The 23049-nt window shown below is 40.9% G+C and overlaps 1 protein-coding gene and 1 long non-coding RNA gene across 4 annotated transcripts in view; both read left to right on the forward strand.

Annotated features, from left to right (window-relative positions):
• The first annotated feature begins 1590 nt into the window (after positions 1–1590).
• The window catches only part of trappc10 (trafficking protein particle complex subunit 10), a 55020-nt gene continuing 33561 nt past the window's right edge, over positions 1591–23049 (forward strand). The window contains exons 1-6 of one of the 3 annotated variants that reach the window (XM_061691456.1): positions 1591–1776; positions 10758–10839; positions 13336–13471; positions 16624–16823; positions 18581–18776; positions 22662–22773. In XM_061691456.1, the coding sequence (XP_061547440.1) occupies positions 1716–1776; positions 10758–10839; positions 13336–13471; positions 16624–16823; positions 18581–18776; positions 22662–22773 (787 nt within the window). In that variant the 5' untranslated portion in view covers positions 1591–1715. Of the gene's footprint in view, positions 1777–10757; positions 10840–13335; positions 13472–16623; positions 16824–18580; positions 18801–22661; positions 22774–23049 lie in introns of those variants that run through there. The other 2 variants (XM_061691458.1, XM_061691459.1) reach the window with 2 other exon arrangements.
• LOC133410366 (uncharacterized) lies at positions 4005–6377 on the forward strand. Its single transcript, XR_009769548.1, has 5 exons — positions 4005–5056; positions 5152–5226; positions 5342–5545; positions 5707–5851; positions 5955–6377. It is a non-coding gene; the product is annotated as an uncharacterized LOC133410366 (long non-coding RNA).

Consider the following 23049-nt stretch of genomic DNA (forward strand, 5'->3'; position numbering starts at 1 on the left):
TGGTAGGTGGGGTGAACTGTCTCAGTCGTCTCGGGAAGCACAGAGACAGGTTTGGTCGAATGACAAAAAGGATGCAGAAAAATTAAACAAAACAAAAGAGGCGGAAGATGAAAAATTGTGGCTTGTCACGCCACCCTGGGAGAATATGACTGTCTCTCCCCCGCCTTGGGTCTAGGATCCGCTAGTAAGTTCAGAAAACTCACATTTGGCTGGGAGCGTATCTGGTAGCTCAGCACCAACTCTTCTGTAGGCTTAGCAGCGGTGATCCTCGGAGGCTCGGGAGGCAGCTCTCCATCCCCAAGGCCTGCGGTTACCGAGCCGTGTGCCCGAAAATGAAAGGGCAGGGGAGAGGCTAATCTCGCCAGTCAGGACACGAAGAGATAAAAAAACAAAAGAGACCCAAGAAGGCGTGAGTCAAGAGTTAAACACCCAAGGGTTGTGTGCAAGAGGGACGGAGAAATCTGGAGAAGACCATATCCATCATCTTAAATCTAGTCTACAATTCTGACCCATAAAATGGGTTTAAAAATCATATATTAATATAAAATACCACCAACTTTGTACTCTTTACTCACAGGTCAAGCCTATAGAGTGACTGTTTACTTTAGTCTTGGCAAATCAACTGCTTATGGTTCAAATCACATTTCATGCTGCTTGGAGTCAAATCAAGACAAACAGTTTTTAAAATCTCGCAGCTGCGCTTGTAAAGTTGACACACTGACACAAACATCAAGGCATACATTTGGAATAATTCGTCAGAGTTCGTAAAATATCAAAACAGACATTTTTCTTTGGTTAAACATCAAATGCGAGTTCCCGGTTCGGCTTTGCAGTTCCTCTCAACGGCAATTGGTGGTCGCCTTGTCCCACCTTGGTCTCCTGGAGAGAGGAGCCCACCTTTTAGCCTACTGTCAGTTCAAACGAAGAAAGGACTGATGAGTGTAAACCAAGATTTCGAGGGGACCTAATTAATTTTGGGTCCAGTAGACGTCTTCTCGTGGCTGTCTCACAGCGGGCCCACTTTAAAGAATGCAGTTTATCAAGCTGTGAGGGGGGGGTCACTGTGACACCTGGTGTGGCGGGAGCGCGTCCGCTACACTGTATATGTATGTATTTGTATGATCTCAGATTATCCATGAAATTTCTAAAATGTTTGCTATTTTTAAATTTAACGATATTTCACACTCACACTCTGACTGGTTAGCACATCTGCCTCACAATTCTGGGGACTGGGGTTCAAATCCCAGCTCCGCCTGTGTGGAGCTTGCATGTTCTCCCCGTGCCTGGGTGGGTTTTCTCCGGGCACTCTGGTTTCCTCCTCCATCCCAAAAACATGCGTGGTAGGTTGATTGAAGACTCTAAATTGCCTGTTGGTGTCAATGTGAGTGCGAATTGTTGTTTGTTTCTATGTGCCTTGTGATTGGCTGGCGACCACACACAGATAGCACATATAAACAAACAACCATTCGCACTCACTTTCACACTTACGGGCAATTTAGTCTTCAATAAATTCAGCCTGGCCCTTTAAATGACGTCATCATTTCCCGGAAGTGCTACGGTACGCAGCCCCGCCCCACGGCTGCTCCTTCCTCCTTGGCTGACAGACTGACTACAACAGCCCAAAATAATCAGCATCCCTTCCTGTTGCTACTTCCTAGCCGCTCAAGAAGCTGCCTTTTCATGGCGTGCCGCCGCCGCCGCCACCGCTAACGCACATGGACAGTCCACAAGAGCAGCCCGTCATCTACACTATGGAGAACAAACCCATTGTGACATGTGAGTGAGTGGCGCTCTCTGACAGCTTAGCATTAGCTTGTTAGCACAATTCTCCAAGAATGTTCGCCCCTCCAGTTTTCGCTTACGTCTCGTTCATTCGTTTGTGGCGGCGCTGCTGCTGTCGGGGCTCGAACAACAACCCCGACACTGCGCAGCGTGTGTTATGTCTGGCCGGCTAACGTAGCGGCTAGTTGGCCACACAGGTGAGCGGGCCTACTAGCGTGGACGTCACACACCTTGTTCACACACATTTACTTCTTGGATTTACTTCGGCTCTTGTTCAGGTTAGCGTTGGCTAACAAGGGTTTTGTTCTTTATTCGGCCTTGTTATACTTCAATCATGTCCTGAAAGTGGTTGAGTTGCTTCTGTCGCCGCCTGTCATCTTCCTGCTGGACTGCGCATGCGTTGTGTCATCTCCGACTTCAGGAGATAGGGTTCGAAGTTACAGGTACATCTCAATAAATTAGAATATGGAAAAAAAAAGTCAATTCATTTCAGTACCCATACATTATATACATTCATTAAACACTTGGCAAAATACTTTTCAGAGGGAAAATTCCTGCCTAATTTCTACATTAAAAATCATTTTCATTGTTTCTTGATTGTTTTGTAATATTGTAGTTTATATAGATTGTGAATTTCATGCTTTCGTGTGCTGTAATCATCAGAATTACACACACACACACACACACACACACACACATACATCCATCCATCCATTTTCTGAGCCGCTTCTCCTCAATAGGGTCGCGGGCATGCTGGAGCCTATCCCAGCTGTTATCGGGCAGGAGGCGGGGTACACCCTGAACTGGTTGCCAGCCAGTCGCAGGGCACATAGAAACAAACAACCATCCGCACTCACAGTCACACCTACGGGCAATGTAGAGTCTCCAATGAATGGATGTGGGAGGAAACCGGAGTGCCCGGAGAAAACCCACGCAGGCACGGGGAGAACATGCAAACTCCACACAGGCGGGGCCGGGGATTGAACCCAGCTTCTCAGAACTGTGAGGCAGATGCTCTAACCAGTCGACCACCGTGCCTATATATATATATATATATATATATATATATATATATATATAAAAATATAAAAGGCGTATGTGATATTATGATATGAGGCGTATATATATGTAATGAAATATTTCACTCTGAATGCTCTATTATATGAGTTTCACTTTATGGATTGAACTACCAAACAAAATTGAGCCATCCATCCATTTTCTGTACCATTTATCCTCACGAGGGCCGCGGGTGTGCTGGAAGCTATCCCAGCTGACTTGGGGCGAGGTGCACCCTGAACTTGTCGTCGCCCAATCGCAGGTCACATACAGTAAAAACAAACAACCTGCGAACGCCACACAGGCGGGGCCGGATTTTAACCCGGTTCCTCAGAACTGTGAGATTGATGTGCTAACCAGTCGTCCACCGTGCTGCACAAAACTAAGCTTTTGACACTATTCTAATTTATTGAAATGTACCTTTTTAAGGTTTGAAGTAGGGATGCATGGTAACTGTTCTTTGATGTATAATTATAAACGATAACTTGCTGCTTCTCTATACCGATACTGATATATTTTAAATGGTTTATATCAGGGGTCGGCAACGATTTCCAGACCAAGGACCCTCTAACTGATGGAAAGCTGGAGCGGGGAGAACCCCCCCGTTGTGTATATAGCTGTTTTATATCAAACTGGTTGTATAATAGAACAGCATTTTGTTAATTTAATATGTATATATATTTAATATATAATGAAATGTCTTGATAATAATAATAATTAATAAAATAATGCATTTTTATTGTAACTATACACAATTACAATGAGATTGAGATGAGATGCATAAATGTATTATAGTATAAATTTATCTTGTTATTGTGCAATCAATGCAGTGTTTTCGCTACATTTACTTGGGCGTCCGCCGAAGTATATTGACATCCGCCCAAGAAGGTGAAACTAGAATCCCCCCCCCCAAAAAACAAAATAAAACCAAACTCACACACTCATACTGTACAGACACAGGAGGAAAAGCTCCACTCTGTCTGTCTGCCTGTCTCTCATTGCGCTGGACTGCTCCGACACACACGAGCGCGCACACATCTTCCTGCCAGCACCACCCACCTCGTTAGCGGCCATCAGCTCAGCAGCACTTGCATTGTGACTGGAGGATCACACAGCCTTCAGACAGAGGTAAGTTAAGTAAACTTTCCATCCCCTAAATTGAAAGCATTGAATGTCTGAAATGGCGCAATATTGGGTTTACCAGTAATGTTGTCTTAATTGTAGGGTTAAGGTAATGCAAGACTGGTTATTAGACCTTGGCAAGGCATCGGTAAAGTAAGTTAACTTAGTCCAATTGGACACGGTGCCGTGATGTACCTCCTCACCACACGGCCAATTTAACATGCCACATTTTGAACTGGCTACTGTGCCCTTGCAACAAACGTCAGGATTTCCTCATTTAAAACTACATGCGAATAAACAAACTCATGTTTCCCAGTTTATCCAATGGAACGCTGGGCTTCCAGCTTTCTCCTATTTCAGCAAATGTGTGTAATGCTAATATGAACCTTAGCAGCTATCTTGCTAGGTAACAGTAACTGGGCTAACAATTTAAAGCAAAACCATAAGTAGCTAAAAATGTTCAATGTGTATTTGCTAAAAGAGGGAGAGAGAGCTATGAGTGCTTAATTAGAACTAGTGTAAGTTTCAATTAGGTCGGGAATAGCTGTAGACTTTGGCATCTAAACTAACTGAGAGGTTAAGGATACATCTGTAATTTGTATCTGCGCAAATAATCTGTGCACTTCTGTTCATGTGTATAACTGGACATGTAACTAAGTTTGCAGACATTGTGCTATAGGCCTGTCACTGCTGCACTTAATGTTTCTATTAAATATTCATATAGTTGAGGAAAATGGATTTTACTTATTTGTAGTTGGTCACATTAATTTGATCACTCTTAGCCCATTTATACACTTTATCTGATCATTAAAATATAATAATTTCTCATGAATTATTCTTATTAGTCAGACATTGTGTGTGTGCAAGTCAAGCTGTTTACAATTTTAATAAATTTGATGCTGTTCTTGAATGCACCAGCTTATTAATGTGTATATACTGTTTTGTCCTCATACAATGTAATTATAACGGTTATTATACCACTGGTTTTGACTCAGTCTGACTGTGACTTTTTCTTCTTTAAGACATGAAGCCAATTGAAAGCTGTGTCAAGCGTAAGAGACAGAATCAAGATGAAAGAAGCGAAAGTACACAACAGGTGGGATGCAAACCTTTATCCATGGAAATGTCATACAGCGTGCTTTTGGGAAATTTAAAAAAATATATTTTGGTCAAACTAATTGAATCGATTAGAAGGAGAGAAGCAGGAGAGGCTTTGAGGCACAAGAAAGGCCCAGGGAAGCGCTGTGGACCAGATTGCTCAGACAGGTAAATGCATACATTTTCACGACAGTGTCTGAGGAATTACTTTTCATCATTTTTTTCTGAAAATGTTTTTATTATCATCTATCACTGCTGATGTGCTTCAACTTTACATCATCAGCCTCATCAAAAATCTTGCAGAGATTTTAGGATCTCGAGATCCTTGGAGCCTTCTCTGTCCTGAGGCCACAGGAACCAATGTTGAATGATGGTGCCAAGATTGCTCACCTGCAGACCCACACCAGGAAATTCCTCCCTGGACAGGATGCCACAGTTGTCTAAGAGTGAATGTCGTTAAAGAAACTTGTCCTCAGGAGCATTCAAGGTTAGACTAAATTATATAAATATTTATTTTTGTGTTTATTTGTTTAAAAGAAATCCCTCAAATCCTAATTAAAATCGTCAGGTATCATTTCTCTGCAAATCAGGATTCCATGATGACTTATTTAAATGTCAAGTTTTTTTCCATTCTGTTTCGGTCAAAAGCCAAGGAGCAATGTTGGAAAAGCTGGCTAGTGAATATGATGAGTGGGCAGACATCTACCCTTGCCCGACCCAACTGGCTGCTGCGGCCCTGATCATCCCAGTGTCTAATCTAAATTCTGAACGAGACTTCTCGGCAATGAACAGGGTAAATGATGTCAACCATAACACAAAAGAGCACAATGTGAAAAATGTCAGTTAATTTTCTTCTGCTATCTTCCAAAATGTTCCCCCCCCCCCACCTCATTCAGATCAAAACTGACCTGAGAAACAGACTTCAAGGAGAGCACCTTGCTGCATGCTTGAGGATTAGTATAAATGGATCTGCCCCTGAATCCTTTCCATACAGAAAGGCCTGAGAGAATTATTTTTTATTTTTTTCCAACGCAAAGGGAGATCCATTGCTCAGACAGAAATTGTCAACTTTGTAAATAGCTAACTGGAAATGACATTGTTGCGTATGTGTAATAAATGAGCATAGTTCATAAACCTTTGTTTGACTAGATTATTTTGAATGCGCTTACAGTGAGCTCGTTTGATATGTGTCTCACGTCCTAGACGCACAAAAATGATCAGGGACGCAAAAAGGATGGTGAATCTGCGTCCATTAACGTACAACATTGCTTACCTACATATGTGTGCAAGGTTCAAATTAAGCGGTCTCATATCGCAGTTTGAGGGTCAAAATTGGCTTTTTGCTCTTCAAAAAAACATCGAAAAGCAAAACTGCATATCAGGTTTACCGCGGAACCCTTCGCGAAGACTGAAGCAGCCAGTGGCGTATGTGACACAATGCGCTTATGTCACTGATGCGTTGACGCAGAAGTTGAAGTGTTCGATTGGAGAGCGGGACGACAGCGGTTCCAAAATGTGACGCTAAATTGAAAAGTGGGAGAGAAAAAAGACAAATGGCGAAAGTGTGCAAGCCAAGCATCCGTTCGTTGTAATACAGACTTTTTTTCTCTGTTGAGTATGACACCGTGGTATGGGACCCAACAAACAGGTGACGTTAACATGGCGCATATCAGTGAGCTTAATGTTAGTCTACTAACATAACGTTAGCGCTGTGGAGTGTCTCTTTTAGTTATGAGTACCGTTGAATGTGTGGCTTTTAAAACTGTGACAAGGACAGTGTAACGCAACCACAATGGTACGTATAGTGTGTTTTTTGTTCAGTGACGTAGCCAAACTGATAATCTATCAGTAGCAAAACTTTCAAGTCAAGTAGGAGAAAAAAGTGGCAAAGGTGGCCAGAGAGGAATAAGCGTAAAATGGATCATCATCCTGTACCCAAACAGGAGGGCTTTGGTGAAGGGAGATGAAATATTTTTCTCTCTCGAGGTTTCTTAATTTTAGTTTGAATAAATTGATCACTTCCAAAACTTGTAGTAGTACAAGGAATATTTCTTATTCCTAGTCAACTTGTTCAAGCTCCTAATTGAACAGGCATGAACCTAATGTGTTAATGTGACAAAATACTAAAATACTGTTTCAGTGAAGTTGCACAAAGGCTGTTTATGCTTGAGAAAACGCCTCAGTCGGAATAAACAGGCCGAATCCGAATGTATTTCATTCGTTTTCACAGGGGTGTGGAATATTCCTTTTGCCAAACTGATCAGAAGTAAATTTTCACCATGTGAACCGTCATTCGGAATAGAGCCAGGAAAAGCGCTGTCTTTGCATGCTGTGCTGAATAGACGACCTATAAATGGACGTCTTGCTAAATGATGTGACGAGCGCATGTCACAAGGCTGCTCCAATTAAATGTAGTGCATATGTACAGACCCGATCGGAATAGATTCCGTCATATGTCAACAGTTGACCAGAGGTCTGCAATCGGAATGACAAAAAAAGTCTCCAAGTAAACCCAGCTACTGTGTGGTTGGTTCGCTGAAGACGAGCCCTTCACTTGTCAATCAAATATACGTTGACGTTGACTTGAGTCAACTAATGGCTGAAGCACGTGTGCCACTGAGGTTATGCTTAATAAACCGTTAACGTTCCCGTGTTTGTGTTAATTAGGGACTAACACGCACAACAACTCTGAGGGAAGCGCTGATGTTTGAAACGACATCGTTTAGCTTCTTAACTCGCTAGTTCGTTAGCTCGCGAATAAACAGTTAACTTTCCCTGAAGTGTCTGTTGTGTGAATCTATGTGCCACGCATGGAGCAAGGCTATGGAGTATTGAACAGCGCCTACACTGGCAAAGTGTACCTGTACACCGGCGTTCCCGAGCCCACTGGCAGCTAATGACACAGCCGGCCAACTCTGTCGGCTCACAGTGTGAATCGTACGCCTGCTCACCACAACAATGACAATTTATCGAGTCCGTAAAAACTATCGTGTCCATTTTATTTACAGAACGATAAGTCGATACAGTAATTATCTGTCAGGCCTACTTACGAGCTACAGAGAACGTGGCAAAATACGATGCTGAGCCGCGGAGGCAAACATGCGCATCACGTCCGTTGTTAACGCAGCATAAGTCACTAATGACTTCCCTGACGGCCAATGAACTACACTTTTAGACAAATATCGTAATAACAAAGCAACGGTGGGGCTAAAGACAAGAGAGACTGTAACACCATGCTCATCGCTAAGCTATCGCATGATGTCGTAAAACATCAAAATAAGTGATTTTCTGGTACAGCACACTTGTCAGATTGGTCTGGCTGGAACTGCGTTTTAGCGGCGATTAGCCAACTTTGAAGAGCAAAATAGCAGACAAATTAGTGTTTATAGAGGAAAATAACTGGAGTATACGATGCTAGACAGCCGTACAGGGACTGGAAACAAATTAGTACGTCACTGAGGAAAATGAAACTATAATTTAAAAGTACATTAATATAATAAGTCTTTATAACATAAGATAACCTCTATTAGTCCCACAATAGGAACATATTTATCATTTCAGCAGCAATAGTGGATACAGCAAATACAAAAAGCATGCAACAGAAGACATTTGGCTGCAAACGCATCTCCCAGGTTGATTCAATAAATACTTTAAAACACAAATATTGAAACATTAATTTAGTAACGATTATGATTATAGAGTAATGTCTATGGTGTGAAATGGAACAACATGCAGAATTGTTTTTATCCTATTACATAATATGCTGCAATAACTGTCCTGTGGTAAGGTTCTTGACAAAAAAGAAAAAAGGAAATTCAAATTGTCCTGGAAGTAAGGCTGGGCGATATGACGTAAAATTTATATCACAGTATAAATTGAATCCCTTCGTGGTAACACTACAAAGACAAGATATTTAATGTTCAAACTGATAAACCATATCGATTTTAGCAAATAATCATTAACTTTAAATTTTATGGCTGTAACACGTTCCAAAAAAGCTGGGACAGGTGGCAATAAAGACTGAGAAAGTTGAGGAATGCTCATCAATAACCTGTTTGGAACATCCCACAGGTGAACAGGCTAATTGGGAACAGGTGGGTGCCATGATTGGGTAGAAAAGGAGCTTACCTGAATTGCTCAGTCATTCACAAGCAAAGATGGGGCGAGGTTCACCTCTTTGTGAACAAGTGTGTGAGAAAAACAGTTTAAGGACTATGTTCCTCAATGTACAATTGCAAGGAATTTAGGGATTTTATAATCTACGGTCCATAATATCAAAAGGTTCAGAGAATTTGGAGAAATCACTGCATGTAAGCGGCAAGGCCAAAAACCAAGATTGAATGCCCATGACCTTCGATCCATCAGGCGCCGGCTTCTTTGGGCCCGAACTCATCTAAGATGGACTGATGCAAAGTGGAAAAGTGTTCTGTGGTCTGACGAGTCCACATTTCAAATTGTTTTAGGAAACTGTGGACGTTGTCTACTCCGGGCCAAAGAGGAAAAGAACCATCCGGACTGTTATGGACGCAAAGTTCAAAAGCCAGGCCGAAAACCAACATTGAATGCCCGTGACCAACATTGAATGCCCGTGACCTTCGATCGCTCAGGCGGCACTGCATCAAAAACTGACATCAATGTGAAATGGATATCACCACATGGGCTCAGGAACACTTCAGAAAACCAATGTCAGTAAATACAGTTCGGCGCTACATCCGTAAGTGCAACTTGAAACTCTACTATGCAAAGCAAAAGCCATTTATCAACAACACCCAGAAACGCCGCTGGCTTCTCTGGGCCAGAGCTCATCTGATGCAAAGTGGAAAATGACTGATGCAAAGTGGAAAAGTGTTCTGTGGTCCGACGAGTCCACATTTCAAATTGTTTTGGGAAATTGTGGACGTCATGTCCTCCGGGCCAAAGAGGAAAAGAACCATCCGTACTGTTATGGACGCAAAGTTCAAAAGCCAGCATCTGTGAAGGTATGGGGCTGTGTTCGTGCCAATGGCATGGGTAACTTACACATCTGTGAAGGCACCATTAATGCGGAAAGGTACATACAGGTTTTGGAGAAACATATGCTGCCATCCAAGCAACGTCTTTTTCATGGACGCCCCTGCATATTTCAGCAAGACAATGCCAAACCACATTATGCACGTGTTACAACAGCGTAGTAAAAGAGTGCGGGTATAAAGACTGGCCTGCCTGCAGTCCAGACCTGTCGCCCATTGAAAATGTGTGACGCATTATGAAGCGTAAAATACGACAACGGAGACCCCAGACTGTTGAACAGCTGAAGCTGTACATCAAGCAAGAATGGGGAAAAAAATCCACCTACAAAGCTTCAACATTTAGTGTCCTCAGTTCCCAAACGTTTATTGAATGTTGTTAAAAGAAAAGGTGACGTAACAGTGGTAAACATTAACCAGTCCCAGCTTTTTGGGAACGTGTTGCAGCCATAAAATTCTAAGTTAATGATTATTTGCTAAAAACAATAAAGTTTATCAGTTTGAACATTAAATATCTTGTCTTTGTAGTGTATTCAATTAAATATTGGTGGAACATGATTTGCAAATCTTTGTATTCTGTTTTTATTTATTTAATTTATTGGAATTGGGGTTGTAATATGGTATCAAGTTAGGATGTTAAATAATGTGTTAGTGTTTGAAATACTGATGAGTTTTCCGTTGTGGTCCGACCAGGTGCTGGGGACCAGGCCTTGTTCACGTCTCTCTACGCCTCACTGGCCCAGCAGCTCCCCAGGGAGCCCATGGAGTGGAGGAGGTCAGTGGATTGGATTAGATTACATTACGTTCCATTACGTTGCATTAGGTGGAGCGGAGGAAGTGAGTGGATGAATTAAAATAAGATTAGTTTAGATAAGGTAAGAGTAGCTGGAGTGGATGAGGTCAGTGGAAAAGATAAAATAAGATTAAATTAGGTTACATCAAGAGGAAAGTGGATAACAAAATTGGATTAGAAGAGGTGATTGGATAAAGTAAAATAAAATTAGATCAAGTGGAGGAGGAGAGTAAGATAACATAAAATTAGATACAGTGGAGGAATTCAATTGATAAAATAAAATGGGATTAGATGCAATGAGATTAGATTAAAGTGGAGGAGGGCAGTGGATAAAATAAAATTAAATTCACATCGATTACCGTTAGGCAAGATAAAAATAACATTTGATAAAATAAAATTCAGTGGAGTGGAGGTAGGTGGTCAGTGGATAAAATAAGATTAGATTAGATAGAATGGAGGATGTTAGTGAATAAAATAAAATTAGATTAGATAGAGTGGTGGAGTTAAATTGATAAAATAAAATGAGATTACAACCCCAATTCCAATGAAGTTGGGACGTTGCGTTAAACATAATTTTTTTGTTGAACATGATTTGCAAATCATGTTCAACCTATATTTAATTGAATACACTACAAATCAGAATCAGAATCATCTTCATTTGCCAAGTATGTCCAAAAAACACACAAGGAATTTGTCTCCGGTAGTTGGAGACAAATATTTCTGTTTATGTTCAAACTGATAAACATTGTTGTTTTTCGCAAATAATCATTAATTTAGAATTTTATGGCTGCAACACGTTCCACAAAAGCTGGGACAGGGTCATGTTTACCACTGGGTTACATCACCTTTTCTTTTAACAACATTCAATAAACGTTTGGGAACTGAGGACACTAATTGTTGAAGCTTTGTAGGTGGAATTTCCTTCCTATTCTTGCTTGATGTACAGCTCCAGCTGTTCAACAGTCCGGGGTCTCCATTGTCGTATTTTACGCTTCATAATGCGCCACACATTTTCAATGGGGGACAGGTCTGGAGTGCAGGCAGGCCTGTCTAGTACCCGCACTCTTTTACTACGAAGCCACGCTGTTGTAACACGTGCAGAATGTGGTTTGGCATTGTCTTGCTGAAGTAAGCAGTGGCGTCCATGAAAAAGACTTTGCTTGGTTGGCAGCATATGTTTCTCCAAAACTAGTATGTACCTTTCAGCATTAACGGTGCCTTCACAGATGTGTAAGTTACCCATGCCATTGGCACTAACACAGCCCTATACCATCACAGATGCTGGCTTTTGAACTTTGCGTCCATAACAGTCCGGATGGTTCTTTTCCTCTTTGGCCCGGAGGAGACAACGTCCACAGTTTCCTAAAACAATTTGAAATGTGGACTCGTCGGACCACAGAACACTTTTCCACTTTGCATCAGTCCATTCTAGATGAGTTCGGGCCCAGAGAAGCCGGCGCCTGATGGATCGAAGGTCATGGGCATTCAATCTTGGTTTTTGGCCTTGCCGCTTACATGCAGTGATTTCTCCAGATTCTCTCAACCTTTTGATGATATTATGGACCGTAGATTATGAAATCCCTAAATTCCTTGCAATTGTACGTTGAGGAACATTGTCCTTAAACTGTTAGACTATTTTCTCACGCACTTGTTCACAAAGAGGTGATCCTCGCCCCATCTTTGTTTGTGAATGACTGAGCAATTCAGGGATGAGCATTCCTCCACTTTCTCAGTCATTTTTGCCACCTGTCCCATCTTGTTTGGAACATGTTGCAGCCATAAAACTCTAAGTTAATGATTATTTGCTAAAAACAATAACGTTTATCAGTTTGAACATTAAATATATTGTCTCGTGTATTCAATGAAATATAGGTTGTACATGATTTGCAAATCATTGTATTCTGTTTTTATTTATGTTTAACACAATGTCTCAACTTCATTGGAGTTGGGGTTGTAGATAAAGTGGAGGATATCAGTGGATAAAATGAAATAAATTTAGATAGATTACCGGTAGATAAGATTAGATACAAATAATATAGATAAAATAAGATTCGATGGAGTGGAGGTGTTCATGGTGGTCATAAACTAAGATTAGCTTGAATGGAGGAGGTGACTGAATAAGATAAAATTAGATGGATGTTATTAGTGGAGGAGTTTAATTGATAAAATTAGATCATCATCAGATTAGATGTCATCATCAGATTAGATGTGATGAAATTATATTAGCTCGAGTGGTGGAGGTGTGTGGATAAAATTACGAGATTAGATAAATTGTGTGTAAAAAAAAATAAATAAATGAATAAAATATAATAATAATAGATAAATCAAACGTTCCTTTTCAATGAAAACAAAGTCCTTTAAAAAATGAGATTAGAAAGAAAGGAGGAGGTGATGAGTATGACAGATAGAAATAAAGAAAGATAAAACGATCTAAGGTTGAGGTTTTAAGGTTTCGGTGTGCGTGTGTTTTGTGTTGAGGACGTATGGGCGTGCTCCTAAGATGATCCACCTTGAGGCCAACTTTGTCCAGTTCAAGGAGGAGCTGCTTCCCAAGGACGGCACCAAGGCCTTGCTCACCTTCCCTTTCCTACACATCTACTGGACCGACTGCTGTGTGAGTACAAACACGCAATAACCCTTTTCTATTGGTGGAAAGAAATGCACATCAGCCTATCAAAACTAGTAGCTATAGGTTTAAAGGTAGGTTTCTTAGTGTAAGGATTTCAAATGTGATAGGTTTTCAAAGTAGGGTATTGAGGATAAGCATTTCAAACAAGTGATAAGGTTTAAAAGGTGGGTTACAAGTAGGGCTGCTCGATATTGGGGGAAAAAATGCTCGTGTTTTTATTTTTATTTTTATTTTGTTTCTGTGACCCTGCGATATATATGTATTGTGATGTGAAAACAAATACAGGATAACATGCTCATGACGTGAAAACCAGCACACATTTTTCTTTATATATTTTTTTTGGACAGCTTATAATAGCTTCAGTAGAAAATAAACTAGCCTTAACAGAGCACAGAATTATATTACTGAGCTATTTGTGTGAACTCTACCACTATTTAAATGCGCTGTAGTATTGAGCAGATAAGTGTCCAACCAGACATGAAGTTTAAAATATTTTCTCTTCATGCCTAGTTATACTGTAGTACTTAAGAGCACAATCCTAACAGTATGAATTGTTTTCAATCAGTCTGTATTTTTACACATATGTTTAACATAATATGCATGCATTAGTATTTCTATATTTTAGTACATTAGTTTAAACAACACACTGCCTTGTACACTTTGTGTCTTGATCAGCATGTAAGATTTTAGCTCCTTCATTGGCCCATTTTGCTGTCGTGGCTGATTTCCCAGATTGGGCCTGACATATTTTGTCAGGAATAACTAAACTCCTTGTAGTGTGGCACAATCCATATCCAACAATTTGGTCCGAAGACGCCAAAATGAAAAGTGTTTTTTTTTTTTTTTTGGGGGGATGTCTTTCGTCAAATGTGACAATTTGAAGGTGAACCCTTTGACGTAAACCAAAAGGATTGCACAGTTGGACTGTCTTGAAAGGCCGCATCGCCCGCCTTGCTCACCAGTCATTCGCATGCACAAACCAATGTTTACCGAAACTTTAAAACATTAATCGACAGAATGCCGGCATGTTTACGTACAAACGTTAGTGCTAGCACTAGCTAGCAAGTTACTTTGCCTGCTTGAGAGCCGTATTAAAAGTAAGTGAACATTATCTCAAGCTCTCCTTGAAAAGTGGATAGTCCAGAACGTCCTTAGAAGCACCCAAGGACGATGCTGCTCCGTATGTTGTTTGAATGGTTATAATATACTGTAAAATTGATGGTAATCTTATTAGCATGTCTAGCTTTTCTTATCACTGCATGCTAGCACTTACAGTCCCCTCCAAAAGCATTGGAACGGCAAGGTAATTTCCTTTGTTTTTGTTGTATACTGAAGAGATTTGGGTTTCAGATCAAAACATAAATATGAGACAGAAGTTCAAAGTTCCAGCTTTTATTTCATGGTATTTACATCTAGATGTGTTAAACACCTCAGGACAGAGCACCTTTTTGTTTGAAGCCAAGCAGTTTTCAAGTGAGCAAAAGTATTAGAATGTGACAGTGTTTGTAGTTGCTCAGGTGTTGCCTTTTAGATTGATTGCTTAAGCAGTGCTTGTAATTGGCTTTGGGTTTCACCTGTGAAAACTGCATTTGCTGTTAAGCAAACATGAAGACCAGAGAGCTGTCTATGGGAGAAAAGCAAACCATTTTGATGCCAAGAGAAGACGGAAAATCGATCAGAGCTATTTCACAAACATTGGGCATAGCCAATACAACAATTTGGAATGTCCTGAAAAAGAAACTACTGGTATACTGAGCAATAGAGATCGAACAGGTCGGCCAAGGGTATCAACAGGAGTTGATGACAGAAACATTGTGAGAGCTGCGAAGAAACACCCAAAGACAACAGTCAGTGACATCACTGCCAACCTCCACATGGCAGGGTTTGAAGAAGACTTTGAGAGAACAAATATACAGCCCATACCACAAGATGCAAACCACTCATCAGCAAAAAGAATCGGGAGGCAAAATCATCCAAACAAATTGGGAAAAGCTTCATCAGGCAACAAGACAGTGACCCAAAACACCGCCAACACAACAAAGGACTACATCAGGGGAAAACGTTGAAGGTCTTAGACTGGCCAAGTAAATCACCGGACCTTAACCCAATAGAGCATGCATTTTACCTCCTGAAGAGGGGACTGAAGGGAGAAACTCCCAGAAACAAACAAGAACTTAAAGAGGCTGCAGTAAAGGCCTGGAAAAGCATTTCAAATGAAGACTTCTGGTGAAGTCAATGGGTCACAGGCTTGATGCAGTTATTGCAAGTAATGGTTATGATACCAAATATTAAATGTTCCTCAATTTAATCATGTCTGTTCCAATTCTTTTGCTCACTTGACAAGTGGGTGGATTCAAACAAAAGGTGCTCTGTCCTGAGTTATTTAACACATCTTTATGTAAGTACCATGAAATAAAAGCTGGAATTCTGAACTTTTGTTTCATATTCATCTTTTGATCTGAAACCCAAATGTCTTCAATAAACAACAAAAACAAAGGAATTGACCTTGCTGTTCCAATACCTTTGAAAGAGGACTGTTGGTTAGCGTACACTCGTTGTTTAATTATTTGTTTTACGTGGTAGTTTTACAGAAACTACAGCTGGGAGTAACATAACTTGAAGCAAGAACATTTTGCCTCTTATTTAGAGAATGTTTTGCCACCTGAAACTATCCACAGTATGATTTGTGAATGGTGTACTGATGTGCGCAGTGCATGTTTGGTACCAGAGTTCTTTTGGCGCCTACGTCGCCAGGATTCGATGTGACTATTGCGCACGTGCACATCGCAATGACGATGATCAAACAATGTCTAGGTGGATATTTTAAACCTCAGTTAGGGTTTTTAATAAGAGTTAGGCTTTCAAGCTAGGGTCAGGGTTACAAAGTGGGGTTTTAAGCAAGTCAGGGTTAGTATTAAAAAGTAGGGTTTTAACTCTAAGCGTTGCAAACAAGTAGTAGTGATTGAAATTAGGTTTTTAAGAAAATGGTACTTCCAAACGGGGGTTTGAAGCCTGGGTTATAGTTTGAATTCAGGTTTAAGGTTTGAAAGAATTCAATCAATTCTGATTTTGGGTTTGAAACTAAGGTTTCAAGTGTGGGTTAGTGTTGTATTTGACTTGTGTGTGTGTGCATGCAGGACACAGAGGCGTACCGAAGCTCAGTGAAAGAGGACATGAGCCGCTGGCAGAGCAGCCTGCGAAGTCACTGCTCGGCTGACTGGCTCATCATTGTGGTGGATAGCAGCGACACGCGCAAGAAGAACAAAACCAACATCCTGCCCAGATCGTCCATTGTCGACAAGATACGCAGTGACTTCTGCAACAAGCAGAATGACAGGTGACCCCGCGCAAACGCCCAAACACCCAAAAACCAAACCAAAAAAAAAGGGTGTTATCTTTGCCCAAATCGAGGCACACTTTTTCTGTGAAATATTATTTTTTTATTACTGAATGTTGAATCAGATTTGATCAAAATGCTTTCTTGGCCCAAATACATGTATATGTACAGTGTTAGGAAAAAGTATGTGGACCGTTTTTTAAAATAAATAAATAAAATGTTTTAAAAAAATACTCCCGTGTCATGGCGCCGTGAATTTGGACGTGAAAAGGAATGTACCAATCAAAGAAGCGCCCAAGACTGACGAACAAGGAAACGACAGTATTTAAAAACAAAATATCTTACCTGATGTCATTTAAAAAATAATAATAATAATTAATTCAATAATTTGATTTATTTATTTTATGAAAGTGGGTTCACCAGACGGTAAGAAGTATTTTCCAAAGGAAGTCGTTTTTTGAGGACCTCTCTATTTTACAAGGCTTCGGCAACTTTCGAGAACACTCGGCAAAGATCGGCGCATACCAAAAAGTGTTTCTTCTTCGGTTTTGTGAGATCACGTGAAATTTCGAGATTGGCCGTGTAACAAAATCTTTGTGTGTGTTGTTCTATGTTGATATTATTGAAACACACCACACAATACGACCAAAACTGTTCAATGCCAGATTTTGTATCTTCATGTCACAGATAAAATAATGTCACAGATAAATAATCTTTTAAGATGTGAAAAATTCTTGCGTGTACCAGGCCGAAGTCTTCACCTGATACTCTAGGGTTCTTTTTAACTCATTGAGCATTCTGCCCTGTGCTCTTGCAGTCATCTTTACAGGACGGACACTCTTTGGAAGAGAAGCAACAGTGCTGAACATTCTCCCTTTATAGACAACTTGTCTAACCGTGGACTGATGACCATTAAGACTTTTAGTGATACTTTTGTAACATTTTACAGCTTTATACAAGTCAATAGTTCTTTATCGTACGTCATCTTCTGAGAGCTCTTTTGAGTGAGTCATGGTACACATCAGGCAATTTTCCTTGACAGGAGACAGTTCTAACCTGACAGAGCCACACCTTTAATCTTGTCTCATTGATTGGACCCCAGGTTAGTTCACACTTGACTCTGATTAGCTCTTGGAGAATGTTTTCCAGATGGCAATCCCCCGAGATCTAGCAGTCCAATGTCAACCCATGCACTTTGTTTCCAGCCTGCAGTAACTAACCTCACAACACTTTTTGTTGCTGTCACACAACCACGATACATCACATCACAAACCCTCCCTCTCTCAAACACCGTGTGCAGAATCGTTAGGCAAGTCTCATTTTTGCGGATTGTTCTTATTAATCAGTAACACATGCTTTAGGGTAATCCAAAATATTATTAAACCTCAAACAAGAATGTTTAAGAAAGTAAAAGTGAGGTTTAGGCTGTCTTAGGAGAATATCAATATGTGGACAATTATTAGGCAACTATTGGCTGTGCAGAATTATTAAATGAAAAACACATTTTTCCATCTCACTTTTTTATTTTTCATTTAAGTGAGAATTATAAACAACACAAAACCATAGACCTTGTACCTCAAAAAAACCTCGAAAAAACAAAACAAAACAAAAAGCTAAGGCACTAGTATCACGACACTACTGTATGTTGAATTCTCTTTACTGTAGGTTTATAGGTCAGTTTTAACTAAACAACTACCCTAACTCGCCGCGAGCCCTGCAAACCTGACTAAGCGCTGTCCCTCGCTTGGTCCCCGCAGGTGTGTGGTGCTGTCTGAGCCGCTGAAGGACTCATCGCGCTCTCAGGAGTCGTGGAATTCATTGCTGCTCAAGCTGCGGACACTCCTTCTCATGTCGTTCACCAAGAACCTGGGACGCTTCGAGGACGACATGCGCACCCTCAGGGAGAAACGCACGCAGCCCGGATGGAGCTTCTGCCAGTACTTCATGGTCCAGGTCAAGTAGGGTTTCAAGCCTGGGGTAAAATTTCAACTTTGGAACACCAAACCTGACTTGAAACCATTACTCTTGTTTGAAACCCTAACCTTGACGAGAAACCCTATCATAAAGCCCCTAACTTGTCTTCATTTCATTTAGCCTCATTTATATCCCAAACCCAGGCCTGAAAAAAGGGCTAACCGATTAAGTATCCAATATTCGCCCTTCTCAACTCGGCAAAAAATCAGCCGATCTGTTTTCTGATATTTGGAGATTTTTTTGTGTGAACTAACACATTACAACATAAAACAATGATCATGACATTCAAACAAGCAACAATACCAAGGTTTCTGTAAGTTTCAACATTAATATACAAATCTGTGCTACGACTTTCAAGTCTGGGTTTAAAAACAGGGTTTCAAGCCTGGATGAGTCTTTAAAAGTAGGGTTTCGCGTCAGGGTTAGGGTTCCAAGTTATGCATTCAAGCCAGGGTTTTAAGCCTTGCTTAGGTTTTCAAAGTAGGGTTTCAAGTTTGACTTGGGGTTTCAGGCGAGGGTGAAGGTTGGGCTTGAAACCTTAACCCAGTCCAGGGTTGGCACTTGGTCATGAAACGTTTTAGCCAATGTGGCAAAACTGTATAAAAATCTCCGAGCCTCACTTGTGCTTAGTTAGACGACATATCCCTGTTTATTTAGCTACACTTAGCCAGTCCTTGTCACGTTGAAGCCAATAAACTTTTAATGACATGGGCCCAATTAAAACTACCTCGTCTTCAGTCAGGACTAGGGCTTAACAATGAGGGAAAATACTCAAATTGTTATTTATTTATTTGTTTGTTTGTTAATTACAAATATTGCAATTGCGGTTAAGCATGCATTTTTTTGGGGATAAGGTTATCTTCAGCATTATTCGCTAAATTCAAGAAATAATTCCTGGATCAGACTACAAGACAAATTTGGTCTTTCACAATTGCACTATGTCAGACTACTGCCATAAAATCTTGCCTTATCTCGGTCAGACAGTGGCAACACGACACAACATGCAGGGACGTACTAGGCCCAAAATTCAGCCTAGGAATTTAGATGGAGAGGCCCCCGGTGCGCACAACCGAAGACCAAATGTCTTTTGTTCCTCCCGCCTTGCAAACAAAGCCCAGAATGCTAACCAATCAGTGGTGACCGTGATTTTAGGTCTCATCATTTTTGCTTTATACACTGGATGCATAATACAATTGCCTACCCAGTACGGCAGCCTTACACACGGCATCTCTACCGGTCTGGTTATTGCTGCTTCCTGTTCCATCCTCTTCCTTCTCCCCAAATAAGACTACAACATCTTCCTCCTCCTCCTCCTCGTTCTCCAAGACCACCACCACCTCCTCACTGCCACTCTGTGGTCACCCAGTCCCTCAATAAACCCTCTGCTAGAGACCTTCACCCTGATGTTGCTGGTGCTGCTGCTAATAATAATAACAATAATAATCATAAGAGTTATGTTCTTAATACACAAAGACAACCCGTGTAAGAAAATGCCGTAAATCACGCATGCATGCACACACGTACACACACACACACACACCCTGTTGGAGGGTTACGCTTTCTTATATCAGCGTAATCCCGCTCATTTGTTCACATCTAAAATAATATTTAACTGTCGCTTAAAAGTGGGGCCTAAAAGATTCATACGCAGGTTCCTGTGCAGTTATGTGACCTTTAAAAAAAAAAAAAAAAAAAAAAACGGGAAAAAAGTGTGCACATGTACGGAAACTCGAACCCATCCATATGGATACATGTTTTGGAGACAAGGAAATGTAGCGACGCATGAGGTGGCAAAAAAAGCCATGCCTCTCGCATGTCCAGTTTCAATATCAAACGTTAATTATTGATGAGGTTTTGCAATTTGTGTATGACATTGTTCATGTGTTGTCTGTCCTTTTTTTTAAATGAAGATACTCCTCATGCCTTTAAATTTCCCATGGGCATAAAGTATATTCATTGATCGATTGATTGAGATGGATCTGATGCAAAATTAAATCAGCATGTGGCGATGAGCTTAATTGTTTGGGGGGCATCCACTTTTAAATAATCCTTTTTTTTTATATAAAAATAGTCTACAATCCTCCCTGTTGCACTCACTGCGTTCACTGCAGCAGTGACCTGCTATTCGCTGTGTTTCCTTTTTTCTTGTGGCGCTTCCAAAGCCACCGTCCTCGCCTCTACCTCGCCAATAACCATATCAACTTCTGTCTCTGAGAAGTTTCTTTTTTTCCGAATTGTTTGTGCCGTTGCCATAAATTCACCCTTCGCAATACATTAGCCCGTCTCATTTGTAATCGTGAGCGGACTTTGTTGCGGGATTAACGTGCGTACTTTCCTAAGTGGAACTGTAACTTCTCAAGGAGAATTCCCTACAGGCGTGCGGATCGCAATAATTCCCAACAGTTGTGCGTAATATGAACATTGATTCCAAATTGGCATTTGGCGTGTGACGTGCGGAAGGGGGTGGCAGGCAGCGTCCTACCAGTGCTCAATGACCACTATTCCCAACTGGAATAAACGGACACATTAAAGCACTTCTTTTATTTGTTCATGTGCTGTATTTTATTTACAATTACACAGTGCACAGTGCAGCCATGTCGCTGTCTCAATTTACACACGACGCCACCGCACTGAAAAAAGCCCTTATTGTTGATCATAGGTTGTGCATGATTAAAGAGGTGTTTTGTTTTGTTTCTAAATACATTAAACATGTTTGAAGATAAGTGCTGAAAACATATGCAAAGACATAACAATATAGTGCTGCATTGTTGGCATATAGCTGAAGCATCTTTTTCACCCTTTGAATTTTCCTGATTTTGTGGGCAGGGCTAGAACACAGCCCTGTGATGTCACTGGGCTGGGGCGTATACTTTGTAGTGCAAGTTCCCTCCACCACTATATACAGCGGCTGAAATAAGTATATAACACGAAGGTATGGTCTTCTATTATTATTATTAAAATAGCAGGAAGTACATACAGTAATTAATGTAGCCACTTTTTGTGACATTTTTGTTTGTGGGTGTGCCGTGAGAGTTTTCAATCGTAAAATATGTACCTTGGCTCCATAAAGGTTGGAAATCACTGTTTTAGGGTCATGTACAGTGCCATTTCTCCTCCAAACGTGGTGTGCATTATGGCATCCAAGCAGTTCAATTTTGCTCTCATCTGACCACACTATATTCTCCCAGTATTTAACTGGCTTGTCCAAATGTTGCCCCTGGGCCGAGCCAGCGATGCTGCCGCTCTGCATGACAACCAAGCTGTGATTAGTAGCTTGAGCATTGATGAAGAAGGCACCTAGCTAGCTGCGAGAATGACACTAAACGTACATCGAGGTAATATGCTTCAATTTGGTGCCAAGCAGCGGCATCGGGTCTTCTCTTCCACGATGTGTCGCTAAGCCGAAGCTGGGAAAGCAGCGGCCTAATGGCGGATTGAACCATTTCACGAAACAGGGAAAATAACTAAACCACTAACACCGTTCACACACGTCAGATTGAGCGCGCTCACTTCATCTTTTGTCAGCCAGGGCTTTTGATTCGCTATCTTGGCTAATGTAATCCGGTTTAAAATAGCCATCGGCTAGGTAGCGAATGGGCAGCGTGAACAATGCAGTCGTAAATGGCTAATTTGACAAGATAAATCTGTCTTGAAACCCTAATTTGGAATTTTGGAAGCTTATCACCAGTTTGAAACCAAAACTTGAAACTATAACCATTGACTGAACCATAATTAGAGTTATTGTTTCAACATTGTTTCCATGACATGTTCTCCTGAACTTCTATTGTAATTATTGTTTTAATTGTAATTTTGATTGTTCTTGTTTTGATAGTTTTTATTTTGATTGTTGTCGTCGTCGTGCAGGAGGAGCTGGCGTTCGTGTTCGAGATGTTGCAGCAGTTCGAAGACGCGTTGGTGCAGTACGACGAGCTGGACGCGCTCTTTACGCAGTACGTCCTCAACTTTGGAGCTGGAGGTATGGCGCATGGACAAACACTTTGGCCACCGTCAATTGCCATGTTTAGCTTTTGAAGTAGGATTGCAAACATTTGGGATTTCAAATTAGGGTTTCAAACAAGCGTTAGGGCTTTAATGTTAGTTTTGAAGTGACGGTTAAGATTTCAAATTTGGAGCTTCAGTTGGGGTCTCAAATTCGGGTTTTTAGTAGGGTTTGGTTTGAAGCCTGGATTAGGGTTTCAAATTAGGGTTTGAAGACAGGATTAGGGTTTGAAATTAAGGGTTAAAGATGGAG

Source organism: Phycodurus eques, chromosome 12, assembly GCF_024500275.1.
Source record: "Phycodurus eques isolate BA_2022a chromosome 12, UOR_Pequ_1.1, whole genome shotgun sequence".
Lineage (NCBI taxonomy): Eukaryota > Metazoa > Chordata > Actinopteri > Syngnathiformes > Syngnathidae > Phycodurus > Phycodurus eques.